General features: G+C 38.8%; 1 protein-coding gene across 4 annotated transcripts in view; it reads right to left on the reverse strand.

The window, feature by feature from the left end:
• Window positions 1-327: 327 nt before the first annotated feature.
• The window catches only part of col23a1b (collagen type XXIII alpha 1 chain b), a 135,867-nt gene continuing 123,525 nt past the window's right edge, over window positions 328-12,669 (reverse strand). For 2 of the 4 annotated variants that reach the window (XM_008277706.1, XM_008277704.1), the window contains 21 exons: window positions 12,562-12,588; window positions 12,414-12,467; window positions 12,249-12,308; window positions 11,424-11,468; window positions 11,233-11,310; window positions 11,018-11,041; window positions 8,843-8,887; window positions 8,645-8,689; window positions 8,418-8,498; window positions 7,383-7,436; window positions 6,946-7,020; window positions 6,818-6,844; window positions 6,425-6,484; window positions 6,090-6,161; window positions 5,955-5,981; window positions 5,799-5,852; window positions 5,434-5,520; window positions 5,164-5,253; window positions 3,850-3,888; window positions 3,660-3,668; window positions 328-3,030 (listed from right to left, as the gene is read on the reverse strand). In XM_008277706.1, the coding sequence (XP_008275928.1) occupies window positions 2,980-3,030; window positions 3,660-3,668; window positions 3,850-3,888; window positions 5,164-5,253; window positions 5,434-5,520; window positions 5,799-5,852; window positions 5,955-5,981; window positions 6,090-6,161; window positions 6,425-6,484; window positions 6,818-6,844; window positions 6,946-7,020; window positions 7,383-7,436; window positions 8,418-8,498; window positions 8,645-8,689; window positions 8,843-8,887; window positions 11,018-11,041; window positions 11,233-11,310; window positions 11,424-11,468; window positions 12,249-12,308; window positions 12,414-12,467; window positions 12,562-12,588 (1,104 nt within the window). In that variant the 3' untranslated portion in view covers window positions 328-2,979. The remainder of the gene's footprint in view (window positions 3,031-3,659; window positions 3,669-3,849; window positions 3,889-5,163; window positions 5,254-5,433; window positions 5,521-5,798; window positions 5,853-5,954; window positions 5,982-6,089; window positions 6,162-6,424; window positions 6,485-6,817; window positions 6,845-6,945; window positions 7,021-7,382; window positions 7,437-8,417; window positions 8,499-8,644; window positions 8,690-8,842; window positions 8,888-11,017; window positions 11,042-11,232; window positions 11,311-11,423; window positions 11,469-12,248; window positions 12,309-12,413; window positions 12,468-12,561; window positions 12,589-12,669) is intronic. The other 2 variants (XM_008277705.1, XM_008277707.1) reach the window with 2 other exon arrangements.

The following is a 12,669-nucleotide window of genomic DNA, read 5'->3' on the forward strand; positions in this document are numbered from 1 at the left end:
AGCCTCAAAGAGCTGCTATGACTGTTGAATCCTCGTCTTGAATGATCCATGTCATTTTTCCACATGTGCTGAGATTCCCTCCAGTGAGATGTATTTGATTTTTAATTTTTGCTTCTTTATGTAAAGCATATTTTCAATTTATAGAATCAGATTTTCTGGATAAATGTAATTTATTAGAAAAAAAGTAAGATAAATTTGATTTGTCTTCAGATGCTTTACAAATAGTTACAAGCGTATGTCTTTCTACAGTGTGGAGAAGGCCTGGTCGAACATCTCAGAGTCACTACAGACTGACTTGATGTTAATGTTAAAAGAATGAAACAAAACTATTGTACATGGTTATGATTTAATGACAAGAAACCAATTAACTAGAGAGTTTATTTCTGTCTACATGTTAAGTTGACCAGATTTCATGTTACACAAATTACAAACAAGTAATTACAAAAATAGCTTAAATCTTTTACAACCAAATACACAACCAAAAAACCATTCTCACAAAGTCAAGCTAACACTGTGGTATAAGATTTGCTAAAAACATCAAACTGTATTCAGACATTGTGCCATGTACTCCCTCCATTAAGTAATAAAATACAACCCCCCCCCCCAAAAAAAACTGATAGAATCTGCAAAAGAAATAAACACATATGATAATGTTAAGTGACAGATAACCATCAGCTTCCACTGAATAATGCTTATAAATGTGTAGTTTGGAGTCAAACCTTTCTGCTTTCCGCATGATTTCTCACTCAACATACATCGATTGGCAAATAAAATTTCGGTTTAATGATATGCAATTCGTTTACATTTCTTTTGTTTTAGACATAACATTTATAGAATACCTGTTATTTCATAAATGAGTGGTACTGTATAGGTTAAACATATGATGCATTGACCATTCAAAACCCTTCTTCACATCATAAATATCCCACTGATAGAGAAATTGTCTTACATGATGGGAGTAATGCAACTTTGCAGGTACAATGTGAAAGGATCATCGCAGAAATGTCACATGTTGAGACTTAAACAAGGAGCTCTACCACTGCAGAGATATGTGGCCTGCATCATGGCTACTGCAACACAACGTGAGCCAGTTTACAGGTCATCTAGTGGATATTTCTAACCATGAGGAACTCCATATTACAAATGTAATGACCAGATTTTGTTTGAAATTTGCAAATATTACAGTGTTTGTTGGAATCAGAAATGCTCAGCAGCCTATGTGTTGATCAACCAATGTTGATAACATGTTGAAAAAACATTGTAAATGTCTAGCGGTTAACCCAAATATGTATTCTGCCTTACAAAAAGATAATTACTGAATAATATTTATACTGTATCAAAAAAAGTGCAACTAACATCAATGTGGAGTATACAAGAAACTTCAACATCATTTCCCATCCATGTAAATGTCTGTCTGTCCATCATGATCCTATGCAATCTCAAGCCTGCATACATGTATCCAAGTATTTGAAAACTGGTAATGATAAATCAGCACTAGCTAGTACAATTCGCCTTTCCTTACGTTTTAGGATTCTTTAAAAAGTATGCATTTTTGCAAGTGTGTGTTTTTGCATTTGCACGTCGAATAGAGCTTTAACCCTCCTATTACCTTCAAATCTACTGACATCATTTATCCTCGGGGTCAATTTGACCCCAGCAATTTAAACCACCAGAAAATGATCAGAATTAAATTTGTTACCCAATTTTATGTGTAAACAGTCCTTTAAATAAAACTGAAAAAATTAAGTCAGTCACTTATTTAGAGACGTTTAACACTGAATGGGGTCATGTTATATAAGATAATAGGAGGGTTAAACGCGCACATAAACATTTTTAAGCACCAAGAAATTATTCCATCTGAGAAACAATATATAATACAAAGATCACAACACACCAATAAAAGTCATCTGATAGCAAGAAGTGCGACTGTTTTGCAAGAACTGAAAGAAAGCACGCACACGAAATGCACAATGGACAGATATGAAACACTGTGCTAAGGTGTATTTGCTGAATAAAAAGGGAGCAGTTACCCCAAGGAAACAGCTGTTGTGTATATATTTGATTCAAATTTTATACTTAAGTACGTTAGTCCTTCAGTCCATGACTAATATTGATTCAAAAAAATATCAAACAAACAACACACATTTAAGTCAGCAGCAAGAACTCCTACCGTTGTCCAGAGAATCTGGCAGCAGTAATTAAAACATGCCTTCTTCTGTGATTAAAACTAAACGATCAGTCAAAATGCATCAGTTATTGGCAACTAAAACACCGATTCATCATGAATACTGTCAATGCTGTAAGCTTCAAATCTGGCCTTGAAGTTTCACCATCTATTTTTTTCCACAAACATGGCAATGCACAGGAATGCAAAATGTAACTGGTGAAAAATAGGTAAGAATATACCAAAACAATAGAAAAACTACACACAAGTCGCCGATGTCACAAATGCAAGCCATTAAAAAGGTGGACTTACTGACATTTCCGAGTGACTTGTTCATATGGAAAGACTGCATATTGCAAATAAAAAGTAACGTATGAGTTGTTCGAGGTTTCAATGAGGGACCACAAGTCGGATGATAAACAACACTGTGTCTTGTTATTATTAGAATCATGCATTAATTAGCGAAAACCTTTCACAAAAGACTCATTCAAGAGATCACCACAACACGTTTAATGCATCTGCACAGTAAATCCTTCCTTATGTGCCAGTGACTCCCAAATAACTTCAACCGGTTATCGAGCTTTTTCGCAACATCATGAGCAACAGGTTCAGTCTTCCCTTCAGAGATGAATGTGGAAATGCAGTGATCTCTGTCGCCCCCTCCTGGGGAGTTTCCACAACGGAGGATCTGAGTGTTCAGTTTGACACAGAGGCATCGCATGGCTAGCTCTGCTTCCCAAAAAAAAAAAGCCAAACTGCCCCTCATGCTTTCTGCCTTGTCTATGTGTCCTTTCTCCACCAGGCCCTGCGCCCGTTCAGGGCTGAGAGAGACGCTTGCGTTTGAGCTTCTGCCTCGCCATTTCCTCCTTTGAGAAAACAGAGAGAGAGAGAGAGGACAAGAGAGTACTGACAAACACACTCCTCCATCTGCCAAGGAAATATGTCCATTCGTCTGAAACATCCATCCATCCGTCTGTGGGACTGGATGGGTGCACACAGTCATTCCCATACTTTGTTCATGATTACAATCAGGCAGCGAGTCAGACTTTGTTAGTAAGGCACTCTTCTACTCCGCAACTGGCACCCGGACTGTCCTCCAAACTAAGAGTCCCACCGCCAGTTCACCACTTTATGTCTCTTCAAAAGCACGGCTGCGATCAAAAATAACACTGGATCTCAAGTTAATAAAAAAAAAAAAAAAAGTTTTCATAGAAGTCAAAAAATGTCCTCAAATTCTCAATATATTATATAATAAGATTTTATAAAAAAAAAAAAAAAGGAAAAAAAGGGATTGGGCTGGTGGCGTAGTATTCAGCTGCAATATATACCATATCAATATGTACAGATTCCATGCTGCTGGTTAGTCATCACTGCAAAAGAAGAATAGTAAGAACTGATTAGTATTACTATTTTACAAAAACTAGCAAAAAACTACTGATTTCAGATATCCATGCTTTGCAATTACAAGCTCAACCACACACTGTAATATACTTACAAAATGCCCCTGTGTCAAATCAGAGTCAATAAATATGAATTTAATTGAATCATAGTCTCAGCGTATGCTTTCATTCTGTTAGTATTCCCTGACTGCACCCTCTGCTGTCTTAAAAATCATTCTCTGATCATTTCATTAGTAAACAAAATGCTTTTTATAGTGAAAATATGTCTGGCCTGTTGACACTCACCTTGTGCCAGCAGCCTGGTACTGGGAGCCCGTCCTGTCCCTGCAGAACCACAGTGAAGAGTTAACAAGCCTGGAAAGCTTACAGGCGGCATCTTACAGTTCTGCAGGTTCTAACATCAACCCGTAAAAAAATGGTGTTTTGTTGAGCACATGAGTAGAAACCTGTTCAAAAGTTCTGGTTTTACATTTTAATGTATTTTTTTCTCTGATCTGCAGTCGGGTTATGGTTTAGTCACAGTCCTCGGTCCTCAAGCACATCCCATATGTCTAAGTTCTTAGTTAATTCTAATATTTTAAAGGATTATTTTTGAAACAGTTTGCTCTCATCTGCTCTCTAGGAAAGCGTTAGATGAGAAGATAGATAGCAATAATGGTTCTTCAGCAGCTTCTCTGGTTTTTCTTTCAGTGCCACCTCTTTATTTAAGGGATGGTTTTACACAAGTTTTATTGGTGTTTTTGGTTTGTTATCAGGTAATAGTGTAAAATTATAGCTGCAACTATTGATTGTTTTCATTGTCAATCAGTCTGCAGATTATTTTCTCATTTGTTAAAATTTTCTTTTTGTTTTGTTTAAAAGAATTGTTCTTTTTATATTGTCATACTGTTACTGCACAGCCTTCAGAAGAGTCTCTTCGCATGTCACTGCACATACTGTATGAATAAAAACTCTTGAATCTTAAATTCAGATAATTATTTGGCCTACAAAACATCAGAAAGCTGTGAGAAATGCCTGTCATGGTTTCCCAAATCCCAAGATGGCATCTTGTGATATGAGGTTCAGTAGGAACCATTTTTGATGCACCTTTGGGGGCTTTTAATGAACCTCTTGGTGAAAGGTTCTTTATGGAACTAAACATGGTTCTTCTATGGCATCACTGCAAAGATACATTTTGGTTCCAGTTGGCACCAAGCAGCAGTGTATAATATATATGTATATGTTTATATTTGTGATTTCCAAAACATCTCCAGCTCACTTTTTTCTTTTCTTTTCTTTTCTTTGACTGTTATAACCTGGTATCTTCCATCTCTTTCATAAATTCTGATTAAAATGTCTGCTATTTTTGGCTTGATCATACAGATACACTAATGCCAGGACACTTATTGTTCATTAGCTGTGAATTCTCCTATTTACAGTGAATACTGAACGGGACCTTTTGAACATATTTGTTGTTGAGTGACAACACACACATACCAGAGTTGCAAAGAAATGAAGAAGACAGAGAAATTAGATAAAGTGTTTGAAGAGATAACAGCAGCACTGGACACATGAATAGTGATGAGAGAGAAATGAAGGAAGGAAGCAAAGATACTGTACCACAGGACAGGGGGCCTCAGGGCCGGAAGGAGGAGGAGTTTGAGAAGAAGACCCTGTCTTCACAGACAGACCTTTAGTCTCATCACAACCCTGCCAGCAAGAATCAGTTACACATTGACAGCATTGAGGAGGAAACTCAGAGAAAAGCAGCGAAAATGACAGAAAAAGCATTGATGTGAAACAGAGAACACAGAAGTACTCCATGTCTTTAAACCAAAAGGTTAGAGGAAAGTAAATCAGTTCAAATGTGCTGCATTACAGGTGACGTACCACAGGACAGGGCTGGTCCAGGCCTGGAGGACCTTGTTCTCCCTTCTGGCCCTTCAGACCTCTCTTCCCTACGGTTCCCCTGTCGCCCTGGACATGAAGAAGATACAAGTTATGCACACGGATTTAATAATTGCAAATACAGCCTATTTAAACATTAAAAGTGGCAGAATTATTATTAATTATAGCACTGGTGTTGCTGTACTGAGGCCATTCAAAACCATTCATGTGATTAAAAACACTACATGTCCAGTGCAAGTCAAATAAAGTGTTAGAGTTGCTACTTAATACGTGTTTATTCTGCACATGTAATGAAACATAGAACACATTTGTCATTCTACTCAATAAATGTCTTTCTCTGTACTAACCTTCTCTCCTCGTTCCCCTCGGTCACCTTTTTCTCCCATCAGACCTGGGAAACCCTTGAAACAGAAACACAGCAGGTCAGTAAGGCAGCCTATCACTGGACACAGCTTCAATGACTGTTAAATTTAAAATGGTCAAATTCTCAGTAAGAAACTCACATCTAGTCCAGGCTCCCCTGGTCTGCCCTATGAACACATTCACATATACTATTTTAGTTTAATTTTAATTTTTAAACCAGTGCTATGAAATCAGAAACTCAATAAACACATCTATGGAGGTTATCGTCTTCTTACTTTTTCTCCTTTGGCACCTGGAAGACCCACTAACCCTGGAGACCCAGGTGGGCCGTTATGGCCGTCCAATCCCTGCAGAGGAAGTATACCGTCATTACTACCACATAATCATATCACAATAATACTGACAATGATACTATTGTTACTACTACTAGTAGTAATGATGAAAATTAACACTACTAATAATATTAACACCTCTGTTACAACTACTACTACCACTGCTATTACCACCATCCCCACGATTACTACTAATAACAATAATAATAATGACAATGACTACTACCACTACTAGTACTGCTACCATTAATATTAATACCAGCCCAGTTGTCACTTACTCTGAGTCCAGGAGAGCCAGCTTCTCCCTTCTCGCCCTTCATCCAGTCTCCTGGCTCACCCTGCAATATGACAAACATGGGTGTAATCCTCCATCAGACATGAGGGGGGACCCAGGTTTATTTACGCTGCTATAAAGTTCACTTCCATAACTCCAGTTTCATACCACATTTAAAGCACTGACATGTATAATGTTGTGCTTAAACTTGAACGTAAACTACTGCACCGTAACAACATTGAATCTGTGGAACAGCTGACATGTCAGAAGGAGGACATGTTGAACATATTTTCTACTATGTATTGCGGGGGACAGATTGGTATTTAATCAGAATTTGTCGGGGGACACGAGCCCCACAGAAACACTGAGCACCACATGCACGGCGTCAAAGTCTTACCTTTGGACCAGGCATTCCATGCAGACCCTGAAACACATTGTGTGCTGTGAGTGTGTGACAACTACAGATGCAAACTAACTTGATGGACTAGTTTCTGTCTGGTTTGAGACAGTGATAGAAGTACTCACCATTGATCCAGGGGACCCGGGTACTCCTGGTGGGCCAGGTGGGCCCGGCGGACCCGGCTGGGAAATCATCTGAACCTTTTTAATCATTGAAAGAGTCAAACAAGGACAGTAAACACATCATTTAAGTCATGACCAAAGACGATACCAGCGGTTTTGCAAGTCAAATCATGCATAATTTATATCACCGTTTCTGAAGAGTTTCAGATCTTTGATTATAATTTGACGTATTTCAATTAATTTGAATAATGACAATCAATTAGTAAACTCTTTCAACTTGATGGGCTAAAACTAATGGCTGTCTGAAGAATAAAAACAGTATTTACAATCTACAGCAGTAAAACAAATAGGCTAAAATATGCACAACATCTTCACTACACGAGGCTGCACTGATCTGTAATTAACTTGAGCTCATGAGTTCGTGTGTGCACTACACTCACCAGGTTGTCATCCAGTCGGCAGTCGCCCTTTTCCCCTTTGTGTCCATCCATACCCTGACACACAAAGAGCAGGATTAACTTTCAGCTGTTTTTTTGTTTTGTTATTAAACTTTTTATTGATTTTTTTTGTCAATAATAATTAAAAAAACAAAACAGACAAAAAAACAAAAAAACAAAAGCAGAACAGCACAGACTAAACATGACAGCAAAACGACCACAAATATAAATTAAAACCAAAATCCAGGTATACAATGTATAAAATTAAAACTGAAATATAACAAAATATGTCTAACTCCTTAAATAAGATCTAAATACTTCCAAGACTTGCAAATATGATTCTGTACGATTCTGCAGTTTGGCAACTAAAAGCTCATATGAGGTAATATCTGTCATGGAGTTAATCCATTCTTTAAAGACGGGAGGATCTGGATTTTTCCACTTGCGAAGAATTACTCTAGCACCAAGAACAAAGCCTGTTAGGACTAAAGCACTTATGCTTTTAGTCATATTGGGTAGACAGGATCTGTCTCCCAAAAGACAGAGCTGAGCTGACTCAGTATACCCGACCATTCTTCATATGTTTTAATTATTTTCTTCCATAATGGTTGAACCACAGGACAAGCCTACATGACATGAATACATGTGCCTTCATAGCTGTTACATTTCCAACACATATTATTCTGAAGGATGCCCATTTTAGTAAAATAAAACCAGTGAATAATCTTATCGTGGGTGAGCTTTCCTCGTGCCTCTCTTGTGAACCATCCCATAGAGGAAATTATTGTATGCCATGAGTCCTTATCTATGTCCACATTCAGATCCCGCTGCCAAACAAGTCTAAGACTCTCACTGTTGCCATACATTGCCCCAGATGACATTTTATAAAACATAGAGGCTGACTGACATTTTTGAGGTAGTTTCAGGTAAGTCTGTACAACATTGCCCTCTTCAGAACACTTCTTATTTGCAAATATTTCACTTTCATCTGTTTTTGAACTTGTCACTGTAACATCAGAGAAACAAGCCACTACTCACAGCAGGTCCAGAGAGGCCCATCTCCCCCTTTTCTCCCCTCTCTCCTGGATGCCCCATCTCGCCCATGTCGCCTTTTGGTCCCTGGAGGTGAAGAAAGAAGACAAAATGTCACACTGAGCACAATGTGGAGCAGTGACACACAACACATCTTTCCTTTACAAAAGACTACACAATGGAAACATTTAATCCATTCAAAGTCTAGTTTCTGTTTCTATTTCTGACTGTACCTTATCTCCATCGACTCCTGCTGGTCCAGGCAAACCGAGCTCCCCCTAGTTAGGCACAGGGAGGAAAAAAGAGTCACTACCTCGGCAAGTATGAATGGCGCTATTTTTGCACAAAAGCATCTTTTGGTTTTCATCAAACGACTCTTCTTTTCAATGGCATTACTCTGCATTGGTAGGTTAGACAGACGAATGCCTTACCTTTTCACCTGGAGGGCCTGGGGGTCCTGGTGGTCCAGGTGGGCCCTGGAAAAAAAACACGCAGACAAACAGAAATTGGTAGATATCCAGATAAACTTTGTAACCTGTCTTATCTTACAAGAAATTATAATTTACCCATCTTTAAACTTGATTTTCTGGCCCTATAGTGCAGCACTGACATACTGTGAGCCTGTTGTTGTTGACTGCCCACAGACTCCTGAAAACATCAATCTGGTATGGTTGATTATAGGTAGTTGCTAACTTTATGTTCTATTTGCAGGCGGGCAGGTAACAACAGCGGGTTTTAGAGCTTTTTGTGTTCGCAACAGCTGCTTCTTATGGTGATGAGAGTTAAAAGAGTGAATTCAAACAGCAAAGTCAGATAAACAACACTAACACTCCATGGAGCGAAGGAAGAGGCAGTCATGTGATTCATAGTAAATCTAAAAGCAGTGATACTGTAGCTGCTTTAATGAGATCTGTCATTTTAAGACAGTCACATAGACACAGTGTACATGATGTTTACACTGACTGTTTATCACAATGAGGCAAAACCTGGGAACTTCTCACAAAGACCTGAACCGGGGTCAACACAAAACAATGCGTTTCACAATGCGGGACTGACAGTAAACAACGCTGATGACTCTGTTGGCTGATCACAAACAAACTTGAAGCAATTTCATCTTCCAGAGATTATAAAACTGTGCTGAATGTGGTTTGTGCTACACAATAGTCTGGCATCATTTTCCACGTTGTTGATTGTTTTCATGCATGATGCACGAAAGGAGGAGAAACAAAACAACCATGTGACTTTATGTAACACTAACGATGGATGAAGAACAGCGTGCACATGCGTGCCATATTCATCCCATGCAGTCTGCTATGTGTCTATGAATGGCAGCTCCCCTAAATCACGCTCCTAAATCTGTACATTCACAATGTTACACTTGTTACTTCTCCCTCTGAAGGATTCGGCCATCTTGAAGTAATAAAAAGGATAACCATGTTGCCTCCCAGAGGTGTATAATTTCTTTTTCAATTCCTTAACTTTTGGTTTGTTCTCCATTAAAGCCATGGAAACCAATAGATGTTTACAAGCATCTATTTGATCTGAGATGTTCCATCCAAAGTGAGGGCTACTCATGCAAATAATTATACGAAAAGCAATAAAATGAATGATAGTGACAAACAACCACTTTCAGCATAGCACATTCGTCATCACCTAGCATTTCGCCACAGATGAAACATAAAATGCTGCTTTTCACACAAACAAGTGAGTGGATCAACAAACAAGTTGGGTGGCCGGTGAGCATTCCCTGCTCCATGGAGTTTATGTGGAGTCAAAACTCTCACAGAGACCCTGCGTGTGATTTTGTGCCAACTGATCCACCTTGGCAAGAAGTCTTAGATAAGATCTCAGGTTCATGTTTTCAGCGACTCCTTAGTCTCACGCTGCTCCCTACAAAGCCGCATGCAGGAGCCCATTTCAGGTCGGGTCTAAGGGGACCTGCTTCACAGTGGTTTTTAATAAAATGCACACTCTACTGCAGAGATAGCCATCTGTCAGTAGCATGTACCACGATACATGGCAGGATCAAAGCGTCTTGTGTATGAAGAGAGGGATTTGAGACTGTGGTGACAATATGGAGCTCCTTCAATTCATTCCCATGCATTTCCGTTGTGCATCAACTGAATTGTGTTGGACAATAAAAATACAAAGTCAAAACACACCATGCTGCTCTAAAGCAAGTTTGAGCCACATATCTGTCATAGATACATAGCGTGAAAACACACTCAGAACAATGTAACAAAGGCTGTTGATTTTAGTGCATGATTAAGCATTTCTCTTTAAGCTACATGTTATCTGATAGAACAGCACAGCTGTATCATATTTGCCGGGGTGATTTATCCCAAATGAATACAAGAGAGCGTGGTCGACTGCTAAACCAGGGACATTCAGTCATAGCCATTAGATGTGGCCTCTAGAATGACATCCAATACGTGTGAAGCCTCAAGCTCTGGGTAGAGGGCATCAACAAAAACACACGGATCCAATGGTCGAAGCAGGTGGGCTATGCAGTGGATACACACAAGGCATGTGCTTATGCAAGTTTGTGTCTTGGCGTTAGTTACTGATCACACTGCCAAAACCATGCAGCAACAACAGCAGATTACCGAAACACTGATGGTGTTGATCGCCTGTCGGGGAGAAATGGCGACATGTTCAGTTTTGAGGTTTCAGGATGTAGTGATCCAGACTTGTCACACTGCCTTTTCTGGGCTTGTTTAAGGTTTGCCTGATCCCTAACGTGCAGCTCAGTGATAAATGCCTTACGGAATATATGATGCAACTGTAAATCTGGTCTCACTGACACTTTAATACCGCTCACCTGGAAAGCATCTAGAAGCTTGCCGTTGAAGTCAACGATGTCTGAGGAGCCTGCGACGCCTTTCTCACCAGGATAACCCTGAGGCAGAGACATGTTGAATAAATGAGAGACACATAAATAACCAAAGATAATCATAATTCAGTGTGATGACAGAATGATTAGAGGGCTAACCCTTTAGGTAGTAAACATACCATGTGTCCCTGTGGTCCTTGCTCTCCTACTTCTCCTTTGTCACCCTGTGTGATGCATGAATACCATGTTATGGTAAAATCATTCTAGATAATAGAATTTTAAGAGCTTATATAACTCAAACATTTTTTTAACTGAGAAAAACACTAACTATTGATGATCATTGTTTAACCCTGTGAACCCCTAAACCTGCTGGTGGGTTTAAAACTCATGCTGTCTTTACAAATTTTCGAAAATTAGACCATTTGTTAGAGCTAGAAATTGTAAAAACAGAGACAATCATTGGATTTTGAACTATCCAATGGCCCCCAGGCATCTTATTTGTGAAATACTGTTGGATTGGAAAACGTAACCAAATCTAAGCTTAAAATTGGAAAGTTTCATAAAATCACAGATTCCAGTTGTAAGTAGTAAAATATCTATATAATGATAGGCTACTTTCCCCCCAGTATTTGTAACATCTGTGAGCACTTGAAAAAATGTAAAACTAACTAACTAACTAACTAACTAACTAACTAACTAACTAACTAACTAACTAACTAACTAACTAACTAACTAACTAACTAACTAACTAACAAGATGCACATGTTGATTTCAGGTTTTATCAATTTTTGCAGAAATAAAATACCATAAAATTCCACTTTTGGTTTTTTCCCCTATTATTTTAATCTATGACATTTTCTTATGCTGCACAAACTTCTCTCTACTTCTAGTCCTGGTGCTGTTGTTTCCACAGTGATGCAGGACTTCATTTTGCATTAAAACTATGAGCCTGCAGTGAATAAAAATATGATGTTCAAGAGATTATTTTCAGATTTGTTTCTTACCTTGCTTCCTGGGAGTCCATCCAAGCCTCTCTCTCCCTTTTCTCCTGTACCTGGCTCACCCTGTTCAAAAAAGTATAAACATTCAAGTCCAACGGATGAAAGGAAGTTTATTTAAAATCAACAGCATCAGTGACAAGACAGTTGGCGAATAGAGCTCAGCTGTACCTTTGTCCCTGGAGGACCCTGTGGCCCAGGATAGCCCGGCTCACCGTCTTCTCCCTGACGGTTCAAAACAGTCAGTAAATTGGATGAGGCTTTGATGGTAAGAAAGATGTAAGCTGAGTCAAGATCAGGAATTTATTAACAATCTTACCGGCTTCCCAGGCAATCCTTGTGTCCCCTGAGGCAGAAATACATTTGGTTACTGTAATTATTCGGCAAATCATCACCACAGCCTTTTAATAATACTTAATGAACAAAA

Source organism: Stegastes partitus, unplaced genomic scaffold (assembly GCF_000690725.1).
Source record: "Stegastes partitus isolate 25-593 unplaced genomic scaffold, Stegastes_partitus-1.0.2 Scaffold106, whole genome shotgun sequence".
NCBI lineage: Eukaryota > Metazoa > Chordata > Actinopteri > Pomacentridae > Stegastes > Stegastes partitus.